Source organism: Danio rerio, chromosome 19 (genome assembly GCF_049306965.1).
Source record: "Danio rerio strain Tuebingen ecotype United States chromosome 19, GRCz12tu, whole genome shotgun sequence".
In the NCBI taxonomy this organism is placed as follows: domain Eukaryota; kingdom Metazoa; phylum Chordata; class Actinopteri; order Cypriniformes; family Danionidae; genus Danio; species Danio rerio.
Genome location: NC_133194.1, coordinates 28,385,206 through 28,408,146, shown reverse-complemented (window position 1 = coordinate 28,408,146; position 22,941 = coordinate 28,385,206). Strand labels below are relative to the sequence as shown.

The window sequence follows — 22,941 nt, the reverse complement described above, 5'->3', positions numbered from 1 at the left end:
TATAACGCCACCTGCTGGCAGAAGGTAGATAGGCTTATAACTCAGCCAAACAACATCCGATCTGCCTGAAACTTCACATGGTTGTTTAAATTCCATTACTGAAGGCATCTACATGCCAATCTTAAGTCACCGTTATAGCGCCACCTGCTGGCAGATGGTAGTTTGCATTATAACTCAACCACACAAAGTCCGATCTGCCTGAAACTTCACATGGTTGATAAAATTCCTCTCCTGAACACATCTACATAACAACATTGAGTCTGTCGTAGCGCCACCTGCTGACAAAAGGCAGTTTGGCTTATAACTCAGCTAAACAATGTTTGATCTGCCTGAAACTTCACATGGTTGATAAGATTCCTCTCCTGGTGACATCTACATGCCAATCTTGAGTCACAGTCATAGCGCCACCTGCTGAGAGGAGGAGGTTTGGCATAAATAGGTGATTTTCTCCGATTTTTTTAAACATATCGGCCTAAATTATTACTGTTCGCTGTTCTCTGTCATCCTAAGGCCACCGGGTGGCGGTGAGCCCGGGTGCGAGGTCCCTATCATCGCTGCTTGCAGCTTTAATTTATTTTGGATTGTGAAAGCAAAATTCTTCTAGGAAAGTGATTATAGCGCCTCCCGATGGTAAATGCGGTTTTGCTTGTGGCAGGTATTATTTGGTACTTTGGTTATTTATTTCACTAATTTGGCAATCGTCAAACATCATCACGGAAGTTCGGTTTGAACTTCTGCTTAATAACAAAACCATTAGTGTTCCATTTGGAAAAAACATTACATATACTATGCTGTTGAGTGTGTAAGTGCATAGTGTGCCATTTAGGATGCAGACTTTGTTTCTTTTTTTTCTTCAATGCAAGTTCTGATACTACAAGTGTCATTTTTCCATCTGCTGCAAAATGTTTTAAACACACTTTTAAGTAGATGTCCCATAAAGGGTAAAATAAGGCCAAAACCTGCGTAACTATACAGTCTACAGTCAAGTAGTTATTTAGACAGCCCACTGACTAGTCTTGAAAATATGTCATTTTGCACATCCCAAGCAAACATGCACACAGTTCTAAAATAGGAAAAAAATATTACTTCCACAGCATTGGACATGGACCAATGTATCATTCTGCAGAAGTGTGGGTTAGGGTGGAGTGATGGGCCTGTCATCATGGTTGTTATCGCTTCAGGCTCTGTATTCTCCTTCCTCTATTTCTCTTTCTCTTGGTGAGCTGCAACAAAGAAAGCCCCCCGCGCCCCCTATGAGCAGGGGAGAGGTGTTAACAGCAGCCTGACAGGAAGAGAGCTTTTCAGAGGCCATCTTAAATTCAGCGCTGACTACAGACAGCAACTATTTGTATTACTAATTCCTTTATCATGTGGATCCTTGTACTTCAGCTCACACCAACACACTATTCTTTCCTCTTTTCTGTGTGTAATGCGGAGTCTCCCCACACATGTCTTTCCTCAGGAAATAGTTTATGGCACAGCTGTGCATCAGTGCTTTGGATTTTTTTGGAGAGACCCTGGATATGATCCTTTAGAGCACAACCTTACAGTCCCGTTAGGAGTAAACACAGAATCTCTCAAGCCAAGAAAGCCAATTTGGTTTTCAGGTTCAGGGAATTAAAGGATATCAGCTGTTTTTTTGTGTAGTTTACAGTTTTTAAACCCCTGCATTCTAATACATGGAGCAATGGAGGTTTATACAGGCAGTGATTAAATACAGATACCAGATTAAATACAACACAAAATGTACATTTCAGATAAACCCATTGTTTCAACCAAAATCCTGGTACTTTCCATCCAATTAATATTATCTGCTCAGGAAATTGATTACTTGCCTTTACCAATAATGCCTAACAATAGACAGTGTTCAATATCAATATGTTAACCACGGTAGTTTCCATCATAGCAAGTTTAGCTTGAAGATTCTAACTGGACGTTAGCGGTAAGAGAAGCGTGATTGAAGCTCTCACATTACAGGATGTCTCTACAGACCTGACTGTTAAGCCGCCCCACCTGCGAATGCAGATCCCACTGCTTAGACCCAGATTGCGTCACAGCAGTGAAGAAAAGCAGGAGTCGTTTGTGCAGATTCTCTCTTATTTTAGCGTTACAACTTCCTTTGTTGGAGAAGTTATGGGAAAACACCAAGAATTAGTGCAATCTGTCCAATCTTTCCCTGACAGACGAAAAAACAAGCAGGCCCTGAAAGCGTGCCAGTCATCTCCCAAAAGATTTCGTCAAGTAAAAAACCTCAAAACCTCCACACTCTATTTTCTTCTGCTGTAGGCCTCAATTTAGCCATCAGTAAAAATACACTGAAGGAAGACTTAACGACTTTTCCTCAAAATATACCGTCCGTGTGTCATCCCAACTGTAATGATCGAGCCTCCTGCCAAGAGACCAGCAAATGAGCACAGTGCATGAGCTTGAATCCACTCGTCAAATTTTATAACTGATGTAAAAGTTCAAAAGAATTATCAGCAGTCATACTTTGTAATGCATAAATTATTTTTATGGCTGTTTATTACTTATGTAAGAAATTATGGTCTGCCCTGACCCACTTTCCGCTTCACAACAAATATCTGTTGATGCTCATTTCACAAAATGGCTAAAAGTCAGTGGTTTTGTTGTCTCTGCACCATGTGGGGTGATCACATGCTGAGAAAATTGTGATTGGTAATAGAATGGGAACGGGTGAGGGACACTGAGAACCATCTCAGGTAAAGGGGTGACTGAAACTTATTAGCATAAAGAGCACAGCTGTTATAGTTGGAGCAATTTCATTTACATAAGGCCCCGTTTACACTAACACGTTTTCGTTTTAAAACGCACAAGTTTTGCTATGGTTAGGCCATCCGTCGTATCACCCTGGCTACGTTGTTTTACATTATTAACAATAAAACTCAAACATGATATAAGGAACTGCCTATTTTCATTTTGATATTAAGAACTTAGACACAAAAAAATGTTGAGACATCGTGTAGCTCCATATGTATATGACTTTCATCTTAACTGTATACATAATTATAACAAAATGGAGCCTATAACATAACTGCCTCCTTGACGTGATGAATTAAATATCACGTTTAATAAATATAGGGAAATTAGATCCAGCAGTATGTCCTTGAAGAACTTTCTGACGATTGCTGCTCTCACCTGTGGAGCTCTGCTCAAAGCACCCGCTGACTGCCTAGAGCTCAGACGTCTGCACTGCAGCACATGCCAGAGTGTGTGTGTGGTCACAAAATGTGTGTTTTCAGCAGTGTAGTGTGGACGGAGATCTGTTTAGAAAAGCTAGGTGAAACACAAGTGTGGGCGTGGATCGTTTTCATTCTAAAACGCCATTTTAAAACAAAAACATATTAGCGCAAACGGGGCCTAAGGGTAGTAAACAAAAATAATAAAAATTAGTTTGAGCTGAGAATACTCGGTAAAGCAGCACAATATATTGTTTCAGCATTGATATTACAATAGACCCAACTGCAATAGTCACATCGCAGGATGTGCAATGGTGAGTTAAAATGCAGGAGCAACAGTTCAAAAAACATCAGCATGCATTTTTAAGGCCTTTGACTGTGTTTTTTTAAAAGGGTTTAAAGCAATCAGGCACAAGGAATTGTACCGTTAGTAAGTTTAATAAGCAAACATTTTAATAGGATTTTTTACAATGTAGTCTACGCAGTGTTATTTTACACATGATCATTCAATATATGTACTTGAATACTGTTTTGACTCCCCAGAAATCTGTAAAAAAATGTTTCATTAATTCTTTGCTCTGTAGCAGAGATACCTAAACTTTGCAGAGTTGAACCGTGAACCAGCTAATCAAACTCTTACTAAGTATACTGAAACTTCCTGGAAAGTGTGAATTGAAGGAAGTTGTAGCCAAACTCTGCAGAACTCTGGCTTTTCAGGGCATAGTTTGGGCACCCTGCTCTATATTTTTATCTATGTACGATATAATCCCATAAAAGAAATAACCCCAATCAATCTAAATTAATTAATTATTTCCAAATAAAAATATTCAAGCCATCTGTTGAAATTCTATTCATATTGCATGATATATAAATCACAGAAAAACAAAATATCACAACGTCAGATTTTTCCAAAATCATGCAGCCCTAATGCTCTGGGTTCATGCTGACTCTGCTGAATACAAGGTACTGCCATATGCTTTGAGACTGCTATGCTGAATAAACTTCTTAATTGAAGTTTCCATTACCATGTATTCATTTGCTCAATTTGAGGGAATTTAATGCATTAGTGAACACTAGTTTATAAAAACATTGTTCTACTAACATGAATGCTAGCATAAATTCTCCATACAATATAATCCAGTGGTCTCTGGAGTTGCTTTAATCCCACTGACTTCCATTGCATCTTCAAAACATTTTTGAAGCCATTCCCATAGTGACACAGACACAGTGACCTAAAATACTACAGGAAAGACTAACAAGGGTGTGGAGAACACCTACTCCTCTACACGCAGTCCTCTCTTTACCTCCATTTCCCTGACTGCAGCATTCTGGCCAGCCAGGCGAGCAAGCAAAAGAGCCCCCATCTAAACTGCTTTGTTCCTGCATGGTAAACACCCACAAAAAGGTCAACTAGTTCAAAGACACCAACCCACCGCTTTTCCAGTAACTGTGATAACGTGAACGCTCAGCACAAATTCGATTTGCGCTTTTCAGGCACTTCGTCAAGCATGAAAGATCGAGCCATTGTGACCATTGTGTCACCACAGTGCCTGGTTGATTTACGGTCGTTTCTCCTCTGAGAGGGGCTGACGTTTTGCGCACTGCACATGTTACACAACATCAAGGGGACAGCTTGTGACAACAGACACTGCAGATGTGAGCCAACAGGAGAATCCATTCCCTGGAAACAGGCAGAGAAAGTTGACTGGTCTCACAGAGACAACATTATTACGTTACTTCATATTACAATGCATTAGCTGGGGGAAGAGGGCAATCTGGCAGGATAATATACAGCCAAAAAGAGTTAAGATGAAAACTGATACTAGGTTTGGAAGCAGTGCTACTCTACAAGATTCCAACGACACTGGTCTGTGGCTGACAAACCACTAGCGATTAGCTGGCCTGCTATTAGTTGACCACCTTTATTTTAAGGTTTGTAAAAACCATCCATATACTAAAAAACAAAACAAAAAAAAGTGTTGCATGTTTCTGAAGGATGTTTTAATTACATTTTATATAAAAAAGATGCTATGTTACCTATTAAGATTGTATACAAACACATAAGCTTTCCTAGTTTGCTCATCTTAAAATGTTTTATCTGATTTAAAAAGACATAGTACAGCATTCCCGACATCTTTTTAATTGGACTAAAATCACGTTTAATAAGTTTAATAAGCCCCAGTACTGTAAGGTAGTGCGGTAGAGTTAGATTTATCTGTACAAAGTCTGTCAAAGAATAATAAGGTCAGATATGGGAGTTCAGCATGTGTTCACTTTCTCAATCTTTCTCTGCAAGACGGCAGGGAGGTGACAGATTGGCGGCAGCTTGAGGTTCGAGGGGTTAACGGGGGCTCAGAAGGCAGGCAGAGAGTAAGGCGAACTGACAGTGAGATAAGATTACCAGTTACTCCGGTGCTGAAGGATGCAACCACAGCAGAAACTGACAGTTGACAAGAGCACAGAGGCTGGGTGACCACAGGCAGGGACTACGCAAGACCTGCTGTCTCTCTGCCACACTCAAATAGAACCACATGGAGAAAAAAAAAAGAAGAAAAAAAACACTTTTCAAGCTTCCATTTAAACACACTTCTTTATTTATATATTTATATATCTTTATGTAAATGTAATACAAATGTTTACACATTATAGATCATTCAAGTAATGCACTTCCATTTACAGGGTTTCTGATGGTTTCACAAAGTCAAATTTAAGACTTTTCAAAACCTTTTAAGACCATGAAGAATAAAATTTTAGACTTTTACTGGACTAAACACTAGAGATTTTAAATAGCCTATCAGGAAAAAAAGTACTTGCCCTATCTAATATGATTTGCCTATAATTCCAATAAGTTATATCTTAGCCATTTGCTTAAACAACGTGTCAAAAAAATAGACCCTGGTTATATACATATATTTTTTGCAGCATAACTATTAAACATAATTCAGAGGATCCACGGAGTCTTGAAGTGTCTTACATTTCAAAAACACAATTTTAGGCTTTACAAAGTCTTAAATTCACTGAAACATTGTCTTGGAGGTCTTAAATAACTTTAAACAGGTCTTAACTTTCCTTCGTTTATACCTTTCCTTGTACTTGGTTGCAGCTGGAAGGAAAATAAATGACTGAATGTAAAGCTACCCAATTGATTCAACATGCATCCAATCACCAACAAGACATATGATTTCCGCTACATTCATTCTTTCATGGCGTGCACCACACCAAAATTCATCCTGCCATGGCTACACAACAGCTTCTCATTCAAAACATTCAGTCGTTGGGTTTTTTTTTTTATAGCGGGTTTTAAATCGCAAGTAGTGCTATGGGTTATTTGATTAACCCTTTAAGATTACATGCTGACTGACTGACTGACTGACTGACTGACTGACTGACAGGTGCATGATGCGTGAGGCCAGCAAACCCGACGTCGCTTTCAATTAAGATGAACAGTTTCCATAATTATACTTTATTTATAGATAAAGTCTGTGGTTCTGCATACAATTACTTTATCTTGCTGGAGTTCACTGCCATTTCACTTTACTTCAGGATGCATTAATGCCACTCAGTGGGTCTATTGGAGACATTCATAAATATTCCTAGCAAATCTTGTAATTGTTGGAGACATACTCATTATATAAACGCACTAAATCGCAGTTTAGCAGTGTTTATTTGAGAGCGCACAAGAAAATCTGCACTTCACCAGCAGAGGGGGCGTGCAAGAAGTTATGTGTACGAGCAGAGGGAATCGGCGCACAAGCAAAGAGATTTGCATGCTAGTATTACATAAATGCGATCTCAACTTGTAATACTGCGCTCACAACATTTCTTCATTTGTCATTGAAATAACGCCATAGGTAGTTGGTAGATTTATGTAAAAGACCTGCCACCACAGCTGGAAAAAAATCCTAGAGGAAACACTGTATATACATATAAATTGACTTAAAGTTTTATTGATAACTAATATTATAACAATATGTTGTGCTTACATTTAATTTTTTAAAGAGTTTTTGTATTCAGCTAGGGTTTGTTTGTATTGACAGATAATGTTGTTTAATGATGTTTAAGGGTGCTTTCACACTTGGTTCAAATGTCTGGACAGCACCCAAGTTCGATTGCGATTCTAAAAGTTTTATTCTTAACTTTTATTATTTTTTGTTTGTGATTGGATGAGAGTTGGATAATTAAGTAGCTTTACATAAAAAAGGAAATTAAGTTTGAATAAATAGTTTATAAGTAAATCATTTAAAATAATATTAAATGAATAAAATGAAGACAATATTTCAGTCAATTTAAGACTTTTTAAGGCCTTTTGAAATTTAAGACATCTAAGGACTTTAGAACCCTATAGATACCCTGATTCAAACGTTAATTCATTCATTCATTTTCTTTTAAGCTTGGTCCCTTTATTAATCAGGGGTCATCACCGTGGAATGAACCAACAACTTGGCATAAATCCAGCACAAGTTTTATGCAGTGGATGCCCATCCAGCCACAACTCATCACTGGGAAATGTTTTAAAAGTAAAAAAAACAACAACAAAAAAAAAACAAAGCTTAGGCTTTTTTGTTGTTCCATTTTGTAACCCTTTGAAAGAAGTCTCTTATAACATTCAAATGTAAATTATTCCTTTGATGTCAAAGCAGAATTTTCATCAGGCATTACTTTACTCTCAAATGTCGCATAATCCTTCAGAAATCATTCTAAAATAAATCTTGCAAATCTCACTACCCTCAACCATTTGAACAGTAGTCTATAAATCTATTGAATAGAGTGTGATAACTGTACCATACAGCAGTTTCAGACTGAGGTTGTTGCATTACAGCAACCTGCTAAAAATGTTAAATCAATCGCCATTTCAGAAACACACAACAATAAAAGACACAATATAAACGTGAATTAAGAAAAAAAAATTATAGCGACTGCTGCCTGTGAACCTGTTCAACACATGTACATGCCATTAAGGAGAGTTGAATTAATGGAAGAGCCCAAGACTATATTCTGAACATTAGCCATTAATTATCACACCGCAGAGTAAAAAAAAAATCCATACTGCTCTGAGAGGAAAATAGATCATAATGTGCAAGCCTCCCATTTTGCGCACACACAGACACACAAAGCATCTGCTGCTTTTTTTCGTATACTAAACTAGCTTTTTGGAGGCCGATTAGGTAGTGCGGGCCTCAGACAGGCAGCCAGGTGTTACAAGCTCGCTCAGGGCGTTTTACAGATCAAACTATACTCATTCTCACAAGCAGGTCACTGCCCAAATCGCAGCAATTAAGAAATGATTTTCACCTCATAGATTGCTGTTACTTTCTTACAGACGACTCGCTTTCCAGCCTGTCAGCAGGGAAGCACTGGAAAGGGCAGCTAACACAAGAAAACGGAAAAGAATAGAACAATAAAGGATATTTAAAAAAAAAAAAAAACTGCGAGTAGGAAAGTAGCTAGCAGAACAATCAAGGTAAGTTAAAAGTATTATGGGCAAAATGAAAGAAAGCTCACTGAAGGGTGGGTGGTGGTAAAGCATTAAATAAATCCCTAATTCTCTTGTGTTGCATGAATACATGTCATGGTGGAAAGGCGGAGATTTCGCACTATTGCTTTTTCACTCAAAACGCAAAAACAAAACTACAAAAGGCTAGAAATACATTCCTCATTTTCAATTATAACACCAAAAAAAAGCAGAGTTGAAATTTTTAAGGCCAAAAAGAGGTGATTTCCCACATCTGTGCATGAATGAGGCGGCACAAAAAAACAGAAGTTTTTCCTCCTCTGCTGTCACTGAGACTTTCCACAGGAAGAAGCCTGCAGAGAATCTCTGGCCCTTCACAAACACTAAATATGAGATTATGACTAATTTAAAGCTTTAGCAAAATATTCGCAAGAAATTTTCAAACCCTTCATTCCAGCTAAATTACAGCAGTTGAAATAAACGGCTGACTAAATCTGCAAACTCTGCCTCGTGTGTGTACATTAAAACAAGATTACTGGAAACATGATGCTGTCACTCAATATTACTGCGTTCGCCATGTCAAGAGTGACATTCTATAATACACATTTGCTCATAAATCTGTCAGCACACATGGGAGCCAAACTCACCTCGGCTCCTGCCAGTCTGTCTGAATTATTTTATGATTTTTAATGGGGTTAACTTTCCTACAGGTAATGGTAGCTAATTACATTTCAAAGAGCAAGTTTTGGAAAAGGATACCAATAGGACGTTCAGTCAATGTGCAAATTGTAAGTACTTTACAATTTAAGCAAAAAGTAGTAGAATACACAGCTGCACAGATGCGTAGCAGTACAGCTTACTACTAGCCTAGCATGCATAATCCAGAATTTTATCAATAAAACTGATTTAAATGGACTGCAAATTTGACAAAACTGTTGTTTGCTAAAAATGTTTTTGTTCAATGTAGTTATGCAAATTTACCTCAAGTCACAAAAAAGCCTAGATCAAAAGCAAAAACATGCTAAAATGCATTAGTTCAATGCAGTTATGCAAATTAACCTCAAATCACAATGAAAAAAAAGCCTACATTAAATTATGCTAGAAATGCTAAAAACATGCTAAAATGCTTTAGTTCAATGTAGTCATGCTCAGTGCTTAATTTGTGAATCACAAGGTCCAAGAACACATTGGGGTAACGGATCCGGCATGCCACCTGAGGATGTGGAACTGTCGCGCACGAAAGTTGAGAGAGATGGGGGGGGGGGGCGTACTCAAGTTACGAGCCAGGGCTGGTGTTGGTTGTTGTGGACGAAAGTGAAGAGAGTTGGGGAGTCGCGGAAAAAAGTGAAAGTGAACAGCAAAGTAGTGGGGGAGGAGGGTGGGTGAGGAGGTGGATCGGTAAAATGAGGTGTCAGATCAGATTTCATAGGTGCTGGATCCAGAGTGTTCTGGCAAAAATTAAGCGCCGGTCGTGCTAATTTCTCTCAAGTTACAATGAAAAAAGCCTACATCAAATTATGCTAAAAACATGCCAAAAGGTTTCCATTCAATGTCCTCATGACAATTTACCTTATGTCACAATAAAAAAAAAACTACATCAAATAATGCTGAAATTGCTAAAATAAATAAATAAATAAATAAACACATGCTAAAATGTTTTCATTCAATGTAGTCATGCCAATTTACCTCAAATCACAAAAAAGCCTACACCAAATTATGCTAACAATGCTAAAAACATGCTAAAAAAATAAATAAACACATGCTAAAATGTTTTCATTTAATGTAGTCATGCCAATTTACCTCAAATCACAAAAAATACCTACACCAAATTATGCTAAAAATGCTAAAAACATGCTAAAATGTCATTCAATGTAGTCATGCCAATTTATCCCAAGTCACAATGAAAAAAAGCCTAGCTCAAACTATGCTAAACATGCTAAATGTTTTAGTGTAATGTAGTCATGCTAATTTACCTCAAGTCACAATGGAAAAAGCCTACAAACAATGATTAAACATGCTAAAATGTTTTCATTCAATATAGTTATGCAAATGTACCTCAAGTCACATTGAAAAAAAGCATACATCAAATTATGCTATAAATGCTAAAAACTTGCTAAAATACCAGTGTGTTCCATAAGTTCAATGTGATCATGCCAATTTACCCCTTTAAACTATTGTGTTACCCAAAAGAACATATGACAGATGTGCAACTACATGAGAATTTTAATTTTTGTGCGATTTATTGTTTATTTATGACAGTCTCTTACAACTTCAGTAACTTGATTATCAGGCAGCTATAGAACAGGTTATAGCCTTTAAATGCAAAGTTGCAAAGACCGACAAGTACTTGCAAATCCAACGAGAACAACAACTGATTCAAGTGCTGCTCTCAGAGGCAAATAGAGCAGCAGGGAGATTGTAAAAATGGGAAGACAGGAAGAGCCAGACAGCTCACGTCTGTCGGCAGACAAACAGCTAACAGACGCTGCCATTAACCACGAATCTGGACTAAAACATCACTTATCAGCAGCAAAAATCAATACCGGCCCAGCCTTGCTTTTGAGTACCTGCATAAAAACCAGAAAGCATTATGCACACTAGCATTTAGCGTCAATATGCATGCTTGCATTTGTGTGTGAATAGGCCCCATTAAACCAAACCTCACTCAGCCTGGTCAGTTGAGCAGCAACTGTCTATGAGCATTTTGCTTCGTTCACATGTCGCAAAAAAAAGCACTTGTGGATTTGTTGAGAATATCTGATTCATGAGTGTGCAGTTAAGAAGCTTGTTCTGTCTCCCCCGGAGCAGCCAGAGCTCATTATGAGCTCTCAGCGTCCGCAGAGCACCACTATTTTCAGACACTCAAGTGGCGATTCAAAAAAAAAAAAGCCAGAGAGACGCCGTGTTCTGGCACCAGGGTGGTTACTATGGAAACATAGTGACTAGGCCCCTCGGATGGCATAGTGCATGTGTGATCAATGTTTTTTTTCCTCCCAAGACACTGTTTTTAGTCACAATGGAAACATTAAATTGTACTTTCGATTCCATTTACCTCTAAAGTGATTGTTTGCTAGGTGTTAATTAATTAGAAACTTCTGTCTGGAATTAACAGTAAACAGCTCATTTAGGAGAGCTAATTTCCAGCCAGACACTAAACATGAGAATTGTGAAAGTTGCTCGTAAATGCTAGAATGCTATATACGGCGGAGTGCCAAGAGGACCGGAGCCGATGACTTTGATGAGCTTATTGTGGTGTAAAAAGTGATTTAAATTCAGATCACTTTACAGAGCTAACAGCACCATTAGTCGCCACGGCTGAAACTCTATCTGGAACTGGATTTAATGATATTATCTGGATCCTGTCAGATTTGTCCTTGACTGTCAAAAGGTTTTGTGGGTTAAACAAGAGACTGTCATTTAATCCATGGACAGGTTTGCCTTTCAGCACCTAAAATGGTGTAGAACAGACACCAGAGATCCTTACGCTGAGGGTTAGCTTATGCTTAAAAACAGATGTACACGCTATGACACATCAAGAAGCCAAATCAGACAATGACGAACATTGGCTTCTTTAACATTTTAATTTTCTTTGCATTAAAAAACATGCAATCGTAATCAGGACATTACGTAAATTAAGTTTAGGGATTTTTAAAAATCTACATTTAAGATAGGGCTACACCGTTTCTTAAAAAAATAGTGCACTAAAAATCATTTTGTCCATTTATAAACATGGAGGTGTTTTGGAGGCCAGAATGCAAGTACATGTATTTGAAATCCTTACTGATCATGAAACCTTGAATATAGTGTAAGTAAGTAATGAGTATTTATATAGTGCATTTATCATGTATGGCCATACACCCAAAGTGCTTTACAATCATGAAGTAGGGGGTCTCTCCACACCACCACCAGTGTGCAGCATCCACTTGTATAACACACCACACACCAGCTATAGGTGGTGTGGAGAGATAGTGATGCAGCCAGTTTGGTGGATGGAGATGATTGGGAGGCCATGATCATAAGGGCCGATGGAGGGAATTTGGCCAGGACACTGGAGTGACACCCCTTACTCTTTACAAGAATTGCCATAATGACCACACAGAGTCAGGACCTCAATTTAATGTCTCATGCAAAAGACGGCTCCCACTGACAGTTTTGGCCCGTTTCCACTGTCAAAAATGCTGACAGTGGAATGCTGAATGAAAACAAAGGAACCGCCGAGTTCTAATACACAGCCGAGACATTACATGGAAATTCTATATGCATATAATAACGAGCCATGGATGACCCGGGCTCAAACAAACCTTGTTGTTGTCTTGATGAACAGACACAAAGCTAAGAAGAAAAATCTGCCGTGTGCTGTTGTGTGCTGTTGTTGCAGGATCATACACCATGCCCATCGAAAGGCTACCCTTGGTGGTGTAAACGCAAGCCTGAGAAAGGTGACCCGTATCGACCCGAACCAAACCAGTCAGTGGAAACAAGCCATTTGGTGTCCCTTTCACTTTTACTGAGGCATTAGAACTCACACAGACCGCAGGTTGAGCTCCCACTGCTGGCCTCACTAACACCACTTTCAACAGCAACCTAGTTTTCCCATGCGGCCTCCCATCCAGGTACTGACCAGGCTCAGCCCTGCTTAGCTTCAGTGGGCTGAAGGTGATGTAAGTATGTACAATGCATGTGTATGGGTGTATGTATGCATAATACATTTTCTGTAGGCATTAAAAAAATAAATAAAAGTGACTACTGTGGACTACAGGATGGAGATTTTCACAAGATTAAGTGACACTGGTGACTACAACGTTGGCAAGTTTAATATAATGTTCTAATTTATTTATTCATTTATTTATTAATGAATTGGCAACACTATACAAAATGAAGTAGTTTAATGTGAAACTGATAAGGATAGATATGATTTTAAAAAAATCTCCACTTTAAGGGCATTCCAAAGGCTGCATTTACACTGCAGATCTTGTTAGTCAATTCTGATTTAGTGATTTTTTTTGATGACCAGCTCACACTATGTTTTAAAAGTAAATCATATCTGATTGTCTACACACGGCAAAGGCGCAATGACCAGAGGGAAAAAAAGTGGGTGCTGATCAACAGCAAATAATAAAAAAGCGATATTTTCTCCATTCCTGTATTTAATCTGTTGGCAGGGTTTCATTTTTTTCATTTTGAAAAGCTGATCTACTGTCTTACACTGCAGACACGAGGGCACGGATCAGATTCATATCGGATACATTTGCACATATGAACAAGGCCTGAATCTAATTTGAGTAAATCGGAATCCATGTGATTTTTTCTTGCTTACACCTACATGGGCCATATCCAATCTGTGCCACATGGGAGAAAAAATAAATGAATAAAAATCGGAATCGAGTCACTTGAATCATGCAGTGTAACTGCAGCTTAAGTGACAAGCAATTGTAATCTTTATACAAGTATACATTTAAACATTTTGAAGCCCTAAAACAGGGAAAATAACCACCATATATAGACTTCATCACACTCAGGATGTGTGTCTCTGAAATAAAAGTAGATAATTTGATTGCAATTTGTTTGCAATTATGAGATAACTGCTTAAATAGAAAAAAACACTCTTAGTGCAAAAGTAGATTACTTCTATTAAACATTTGTCTGACTAGCATTCATCAGAACTTGCACTTAGTGTCAACAAGATGCCATTTGTTGCTATTTACATTTGGGTGCAAACATCATCTACCACTATTTACTCAGTGTAAATAGCATCTATCTTCTATTACACTTAGTGTAAATAGCTGCCACCCAATAAAAAAGCCATCAAAGCACCCGTGCCTGTAAACAGAAGTCATCCAAACATCAATCGCAATCCATGCTCTAGAATTTTCTGTGATCATTCCTGTAGCATTCGCCAGCAACATTAAGCTGAGTCCCACTGATGAGGAGAATGAATTCATTTAAGTTTCTTCTGGCACCAACCATGTCGAAAACAACATCAAGAGGTCTGGAAATCCAGATGAGCCACAAAACAAATGATTAATGCTGTATACAAAGCCAAACACACACACACAGTGTAAATTGTTCAGTAGTGGTTTTCACTGTGGTGTCTTCAAAACAATACTAGAGGATTCCGTGCAGAACAACATCTACGATTTATAGATCTGACCTACTACCTTCAGAAAATAGAATAGCATAAAATAGAAGCCTTCCAAACTGTCGTGACAAGTCAAACACTACACGACTGCATGTCTTGCTAGGGCCCTCGACACTAAACAAAATGACTAACCCCAGTGTCAGGGCTATGAGAGGCCCCACTGGCCTCTCCTCAAGCAGCTGAACTTGCACAAAAGCAGCCACATGGCTCCCAGTGGCACGCATCTCGCCGGCTAATGAGAGATGCAGCACTGAATTACAAATGTTCTGGCAGGAGGGTTAGCGTACCCAAAGACACTTCCATTGCATCGCTCTAAGGGGGAGGTCTTTAAATGCGCTCAGACTCTCTTTCCCTTACACACACACACACATGCACAACAAAAACCACAGAGGCTGATTTTTAAAAGCCTGAAATGATTACGGTATAAGCCACTTCCTCATTACAGTAAATGTCTTCAATATGGCTGCTTTCAGAAGGGACTGTCAATTCCAGTCGGCACCTGATCAGCACATTTGGAACGCAATGGATGAAAACTAATGCTACAATGATCCACAAAAGCAGACAGAGGAAAGGACAAAAACCACCTCCAGAGCACAGAACAGTCTGTCAGCGTCACGAAGGGGAACACAGTTGTGAAAGAGAAGTACCGCTGCCAAGAGTTCTGCCTGTTGCTGCCGTGTCTTGGCCACATGTCAGCATTCACGACAACATCAGTGAGGTTACTCCGCCTTGAGCCAAGTGCAAGCAAGACAAAACACAAAGGAACTGAGAAAGCATGTCTGGAAATACTACTTAAAAGAGGAACAAATCATTGTTCGTCCTTGATGTACCAATTCTGGCATGACCAATACTAGTCCTTTGAACCCGAAGAACTCCTTATTGCTACTTCCCCTATAGCTTGAAAAGTTTAAGAGATGGAGATTAACACTTTTGGTATTAAGGATTTATACTGGAGAAAGTTGGCGTTGCGTTGTTATAACAACAACTAGGGCAGTGTTTCTCAACCACGTTCCTGTAGGACCACCAGCTCTGCACATTTTCCATATCTCCTTAACCAAACACACATGATTCAGATCATCAGCTCATTAGCAGAGACTAAAAGACCTGTAATAGGTGTAACAGACAAAGGAGACTTCCAAAACACGCAGTGCTGATGGTCCTCCAGGATTGTGATTGAGAAACACTGATCTAGGCACTTACATTAAAGACATTGTTTTGCTCTGTGACAAAATAATTTTTATATATACACTCCTCAACATTTGTCTCAGATGGTAAAAATTTTTACAAATTGTATAGAGGTCCAGATATAGACCAAATCCTAACCCTAAAATCTAGGCCTGGATCTTGGTGGTTTACAGCAATGTTACTACAGTATTAAACTTTTTCTGAAATTCTTGCAAAATAATAAAATAAATAATAAAAACAATGAAATAAATAAATAATAAAGGAGTTCTGATGAAGTCAGTATCACCTACTATCACATTTTGCCGCTGCTCACTAAATTTTCACAGACAAAATTTCTTTAATGCATTCAAAATTCATTCTGCTTGAAGGGTGAAAGCTGTGTCAAAGACTTCACAATGGATTTAACTTGACAGAAAGATTTAAAAATAGATTAAGTCTATTCTATGCGAGCAGTGCTTCAAATAATCGCTGCATGATTGACAATACAAACGTTTGAATACAGACTTGTCTTACTATTTACTCACACTCAAGTGGGTCTAAACTTTTAGACCCAAAACAAGACATTTTGAAGAATGATGGAAAAACACCTATTGACATCTACAGCAGAAACAAAACATACTAAGGAAGTCAATGGCTGCGTCAGAAACCGCATACTATATAGTACGCTAAAAACAGTATGTAAGCCGAGGAGTATGTCTGAATCTATAGAATTCGAAAAACAGTATGCAAGAAGTACCCGGATGTGTACGCATTAAAGTGCATCATGCACCATGCGCTATCCCATGATGCCCTGTGAGAGAATCCATGAATGGGGGTGAAGCGACGCAACTGACGTGGGTAGATCATGTGATCATGAGAAAATGGCGGATGTAGTATTATCGAATTCCATTTATACTGCTCGCATTCATACTGTGTAGAACGTACTTTTCTAACGGTCGAGTAATACGTTTAAATTCAAATGCAGTACCTACTGAGTAGTAGGCAGTTTCGGACGCAGCCAATGACTTTTTTTCTAACATTCTCAAGTATGTCTTTCTTTGTGTTTAAACAAAGAAAGAAACTCAAACTGGTTTGGAACTATCCTAAAGACCCAGGCTAAAGCTTAACAGATGTTTTTTTTTTTTTTCTTAATTGAAACAATACATCTCGAAACCAAATTTGTTTTAACATTGGAGCTCTGCTGATGCAGACTTCAATCACATGATAAGCCATCTCTAGAGCATTATTTGCATCATACACCACAGCTCCCTCACCACACTGCACGGGAATAACTCCATCTGATATTATGACCTTTTATCTCATCATAATACAAAGTACAGGGCAGAGGAATGAAAGGCAGGGAAGGGAAGAATTCAACACGTAAACAACACGTAAGCCGTACCACTTATCAAAGCACTGCTGCACCTGTTTTTATGTTAGCAGAGCAAATTCCTTGCATTACATAGGCATATCCGCATACGTAACAACCTGTGCATGTTTGCTGATGTGGGAGTGAGCCCCAAGCAAGCAGTCACACATTGACCAAGGAGCTCAGCACTTGTGAAGGTTGGATCACATATGATTGTAAAGGTCGATAAGCGAAAGGTCACATTGCATAATGCACTGTGGTGATGCAACAGCCATAAAAAAAGAGAGCGGCAGCGCTATCTGTAACTGCACCAGGCCAGATTCACATAATGATATTGTGAGGTGAAGCATCATTTCTTGGCAGAGCACTTTAGCAGGCTGCTCCAAGAAAGAAAAAAATTCCCTGTAAAATATTCAAAGGATAACTATAAAAAATTATAAACAGACACTCAAGCCAGCTATTATCTGCCAAACAGATCTGGCATCAAGAGAGTCCCACATAGCCACTGCTTTAATGTAGATTCATAAACACCTATAATTTACGGGGGGAGGGGGGACACATAAGACACATACACACATTTAAATTAACTGATATTGATGTGATATATATACATATACCCCTGCAAAAACAGTTTACTCCATTTAACCTGTGGTTAATTATGCGCTTACAACTCCTTTCAGAAGTATTTCTGTCATCTTAGCACTATTTATATAATCCACCATGCATTTATAATGAAATGACATTTTCACTGCATAGGTTCAAACTATTTTATCATTATTATTGTTTTATGATTACAGTGCATCAGCACCATTGTAAATTAAAGACCATGGGTGGTAGAGCTTGTTCATACAGTGCGCCTAAGCTATGGGTCTACCCATCAGCATCATGAATGCCTCTTCTCTAAACTGTTTTAGGAAACTACTCAAGACTCACATTTTTACCATTGCTTTTAACTTAGGTTGATTATTTTTACCAATTTAATCATTCAATTGTATTGTTCATATTTTATTGTCTTATTGTGGTGTTTTTACTGTTATTTTTTTTTTTAATCACTCTGCTTTCTTACTGTATGCTTTGGCGCTTTGGGTCTGAGAATTTCGCACTGTAAATAAAAATGATTATTATTATGATTCATTAAAAGTGTTTTTATCTATTTAGACTCTAGATTCTTTTAGTATTTAGATTCTAGTCGACTCAAATACCACAGTTTACCAACAAACTCACGAGATTAACTCAGGCCTTTTACAACAGCTGGCCTCCTGAGGTATGATCCATGAATTTTGCTAAGTCACATCCTTGGAGAATTCAGGAGAGAAAAAAAAAACATTTGCATTAAAACACAGGGTTAAATGAAGCGCAGTGGTGCTAGTGGCAGGCGCTGAAACACAAACATACAATCTCTCACACGCAGAGCCTCGCAGCTTTCTCCTCACAAATGGACGAGGTGCCTGCATTTACATTGTAAAGCTGGAGGACTCTGAGCGGGGGAAGGGGTCAGAGGGAGGGCTCTGTGAGCCTTGGCCCTGCTCTCTATTTTTGTTTCCAGCTTTTTTGTGCGCCACACACTGCTGTGGATTTTTCAACTTGGCCCTCATCAGTTGTACGCCTGATGAAACAAACACTGACAGCTTCTTTACATTTGTAAAGGCCCCTACAGCAGCTGTGCCTATCTCACCACACGTCTATGAATCAGGGTTCGACCCCAGCTGGGCCTGCAGAGAGAGAGAGAGAGAGAGAGAGAGAGAAAGAGAGAGAGAGAGTCGGATAGAGAGAACGAGAGAGGAAGAATAGCCATGGGTAACCCCCGTTCCCCCCCGCACCATGTGCCATGTTCACTTCAACAGAACAAGAACACAAACGCAAGCTCCGGCTGCATTCATTAGCCAAAGTCTAAAATCAAAACCAGCATAACTATTTTCTCTGAAAACAACCCTCAAAAATAATTATACAGAGAAGTTGCTTCAGAGAGTGTCAAGACGACCTCGTTGAGAGAAGCCATTAAAGGGGCTCGTCTGAAAGCAGAAGTGCCTACTTGCCCCCCTTCTGCTGTTCACACACGTCTATCAATCAGGGATGGTCTAATTGCATTTTCTTGTTTGCTCTTATTAACATCTATTATCATATTTTTTTCTCCCTCTCTCGTTTTCCACTAAATGAATTTTAATAATATTCACAGCACATGTGAACGAAAATGGGGCAATAAAAAAAAACGGGGGTGGGGGGGGTGTCCCTTGGACTCATGTTCCAGGGGATATGGTTAAGCCAAGCATGTATAATTGTCTTACGCTAATTAAGGGGAGGCAGAATGCAAGGGGCCAAGAGTTGTGCAGGCCCAGGGGACAGATCCTTCAGGTTGTTTTTGTTGTTTGCCTGACCAGATTTTAGCACAGCTGTCTGCACTGCACAGATGTGACACAAACAGCCATGTTCGAAATGGTTCAGGTCCATTCTATACACCCTACATATGACCCTAACCATGCATGAGGTGTGGTCTATACAAGACAGAGCAGACCCCAGTCTGAGATGCAACAGAAAGTCAGACTTTATAAACAACAGTATTTCAAAAAGGAGAAAGAAAAAACACACATTTTAACCAGTTATTTTCTTTGACATTTCTTTAGAACTTTATACAACAGAGTAAAGAAATAAATCCAAACAAGAGTCCAAGCAAAATAATTAGAGCTGTGCTTGTCATAATATGTTTTCCTCAAATACTTTTCCTTTTTTAAATGTCCAACAAAAATGCAGTGACTTAAATAATATTTTTCATAAATCAGACAATCTGTGTGAAAAAAAAAAACAGAACAGAACAACACTTTGTCAAGTTATTTTAGGATGGCTTTTAAACTTTTACCAGTACAGGGGTTTTAACTGAATCAGTCTTCTCAAGAAGTACAGCTACCACGTGGCCCAAGACTTCTGTTGTAATCACTTTCATTTCCCTTGTCAATCAACAAATTTGTAATTGCGTCACATTTTTGTAAGCCAACGTGACAACGAGATGCTGCACTAGTACAGTACAACAACAAAAAGTAAAACGATTTCCATAACCTTTACATAAAGGGATAAATGGCACAGATAACGTGCTTGGAAACTGCCCCCGTTTTGCGTCATCATAACCTTAAAGCTTTGCCATGTTGGTTTTACTCACGCTAACCTGTTGCTGATGAAAATAAAAACTTAAATATTAATACCGAATCACTAAAACATATTTTAAATCGATATTTAGCGATTAAGCTCAAATGTGACTCTTAGGGAGGAAAAGTTATAAATAATCGAGAGCACGTGACAAACCTACTTCACACAACAGCAGACAAAAATTGGCTGCACGAGCTAACCCTTTCACGCGCTGGAGGGAAATTATTTCTTAATGTTAGCTTGATTTGAGAAGATCTTAGTTGATAACATGGACACTGAAAAATGTAACAGTCTCGCAAACTACGAAAAACAAACTCCTTAAATAACGTTACAGGTAAAGCGCCTGGAAACTCTGGTAAGGAGGCAGTTCTTTGAGGGTTAACCGAGAGAGGTTTGGTCGGCTGTCTCTGAGGAGACTCGGGCTTTTGTTATGGTAGTCTTTCTTAATTCCGCTCCCGAGTAAAGTAAATCACCAGCCAGAAAAGTTCAAGCCTTATGTAGTGCCCAGTTCTCCAACATTTCTACAAGTTCGCCGGTTCACTAACCTATCGTAGAGGAAATGTTAAAATGGTCGTTTGCTTTACACGCGAGCCTCTGCAATGCGACTGGATATATTCTATAAACGACATCCCATGTGCTTAATAAAATCTGGTGTGTAATATTACGATCGGTAAGCATTTAATGGCTTATATAGCTTAAAACGTGCAGAGACTCATCGAGTTAAAGGAGACAAAAAAACGTCTTTCAGGGAAAGCAATCCCCCATATTAATGACTAAGGTCGTGTATTCATTTTAATATGTTAAGACTGAGGACAATCCTCTCTTCTGAATCTTAATAAATGAACTTTACATCTGCCACCAATTTAAAGCCTCCTCTGTCGTCAAGGGCAGAGGAAATACTTTCTTTGCACAGTTACTTTGAGAACATTAAAGAACCCATTGCTTACACTTAAAGAACGTTACATCCGAAATAAACAAATGGGTGATGCCAGGGGAGTTGGGACAGTTGTTTTTATGACTTGTGTCTTTTTGCAGAATCCTGCTCGTGAAAACAGATCCCAGAATAAAAGAGGGCGATGTGGTTGTCCTCGCCGCTTGGAGACTTGAGGCATAGAAGAGCAAACAAAGCCATTCTGATCACAATAACATTAATTTGACACTGGAGTTTGCCAACAACAACAAAACAAAACACGTCCAGGTTTACAAACGAGTTTTGCAAGCTTACATCTGTCGTGCAAAACAATCATCGCCAATGATGATTTCAGAGTAAAAGCAAAAGAAAATAGGCGTCCCTGGAACTTCAGAGGAAGCCCTTTAAATCTATTGAAGTGGTGTGAACATAGTGTGATGCATTTATTTCGTTTTCAAAGCCAGACTTGGCACAACAAGAGCCATCCGTGATCAAAGTTTACGCATTTCACATCGACACAAAGACCATCGAACAAACTTAAGATCAGCCGCATACGAAAGATCAACACTTACGTATTTCTTCTGAATGATATTCCTCTTAGGTCTTTCCTTGCTCATTCTGCAATCCAAAATGATTTATTGTTAAGCAGAGAATCGCCACATGAATTTTCTTCCTGCTTCTCTTCTCGTCTCCGATTTAAATCCCCTGTAGTTTGCCTGGCTGTGCAGAATTCCCTCTTCGATCGCCGAGGATTCCTTGTAGAATCGCGGAATTAATAATCCCAAAAATTAGGGACCCATCGCCAAGGATAGAGGGCAAAATAAACAATCACATCGGCACACCATAGTTAAAAGCATTCGCCACAATAAACTTCCATCAGTGATGTTCATCCCGGCTCTTTAAAACATGTAGGTTCATTCAAGTGAGGATGTAATTGTTCGGTGGCCAGTTACATCTTGTTTTTAAAAGGCATATCCAATGGTAGGATGAAATAAATACAATTTAAAAAAAAGGAAAAGGGTTCGTTTTGGCTGGAGCTAGCAGACAGTGAGTGAACTCCAGCAGCACCACGGGCTCTTGTGAACACAAGGCGACGCTTCTTTCTTTAAGCAGCCTATCACACCCCACAGCACGCTCAGCGGTAACTTTAAAGAGCTTAGGGAGCGTCGCAAAATAACCACGAGCACAGAAACGAACACAACTTCAGAGTTGGCGAATAAATGAATGGGCGATTCAGTCACAAAGGATTTTTATGTATTATGGAAGTCATTCAAATGACGAACTCGAGAGCAAAAAAAAAAAAAAAAAAAACCTGATTGGGACATCCCTATTTTAAAGAAATCTGAAAATCTGTAACCATTGACTTTCATTGCAGGAACGAATATATTGGAAGTCAGTGGTTACAGAATTCCTGATTTCTTCTAAATATAATTTCATTCAATGGAAGAAAGAAACTCATAAAGGTTTGGAACAAATAAGAGTGAATAAAGGACACTTAAAAAAACTGTATCATTCAACTTTCCTCCCAAACACTTGCAGATTGGTTTAGTTGGCATTACAACTATTATGATA

The 22,941-nt window shown here is 38.8% G+C and overlaps 1 protein-coding gene across 2 annotated transcripts in view; it reads right to left on the bottom strand.

Moving 5' to 3' along the window:
* Window positions 1-22,490, bottom strand: part of jarid2b (jumonji and AT-rich interaction domain containing 2b) — a 188,031-nt gene extending 165,541 nt beyond the window's left edge. The window contains exon 1 of one of the 2 annotated variants that reach the window (XM_009294217.4): window positions 21,942-22,490. In XM_009294217.4, coding sequence (XP_009292492.1) covers window positions 21,942-21,986 — 45 coding nt within the window. In that variant the 5' untranslated portion in view covers window positions 21,987-22,490. The remainder of the gene's footprint in view (window positions 1-21,941) is intronic. The other variant, NM_001202459.1, reaches the window with a different exon arrangement.
* Window positions 22,491-22,941: the final 451 nt, after the last annotated feature.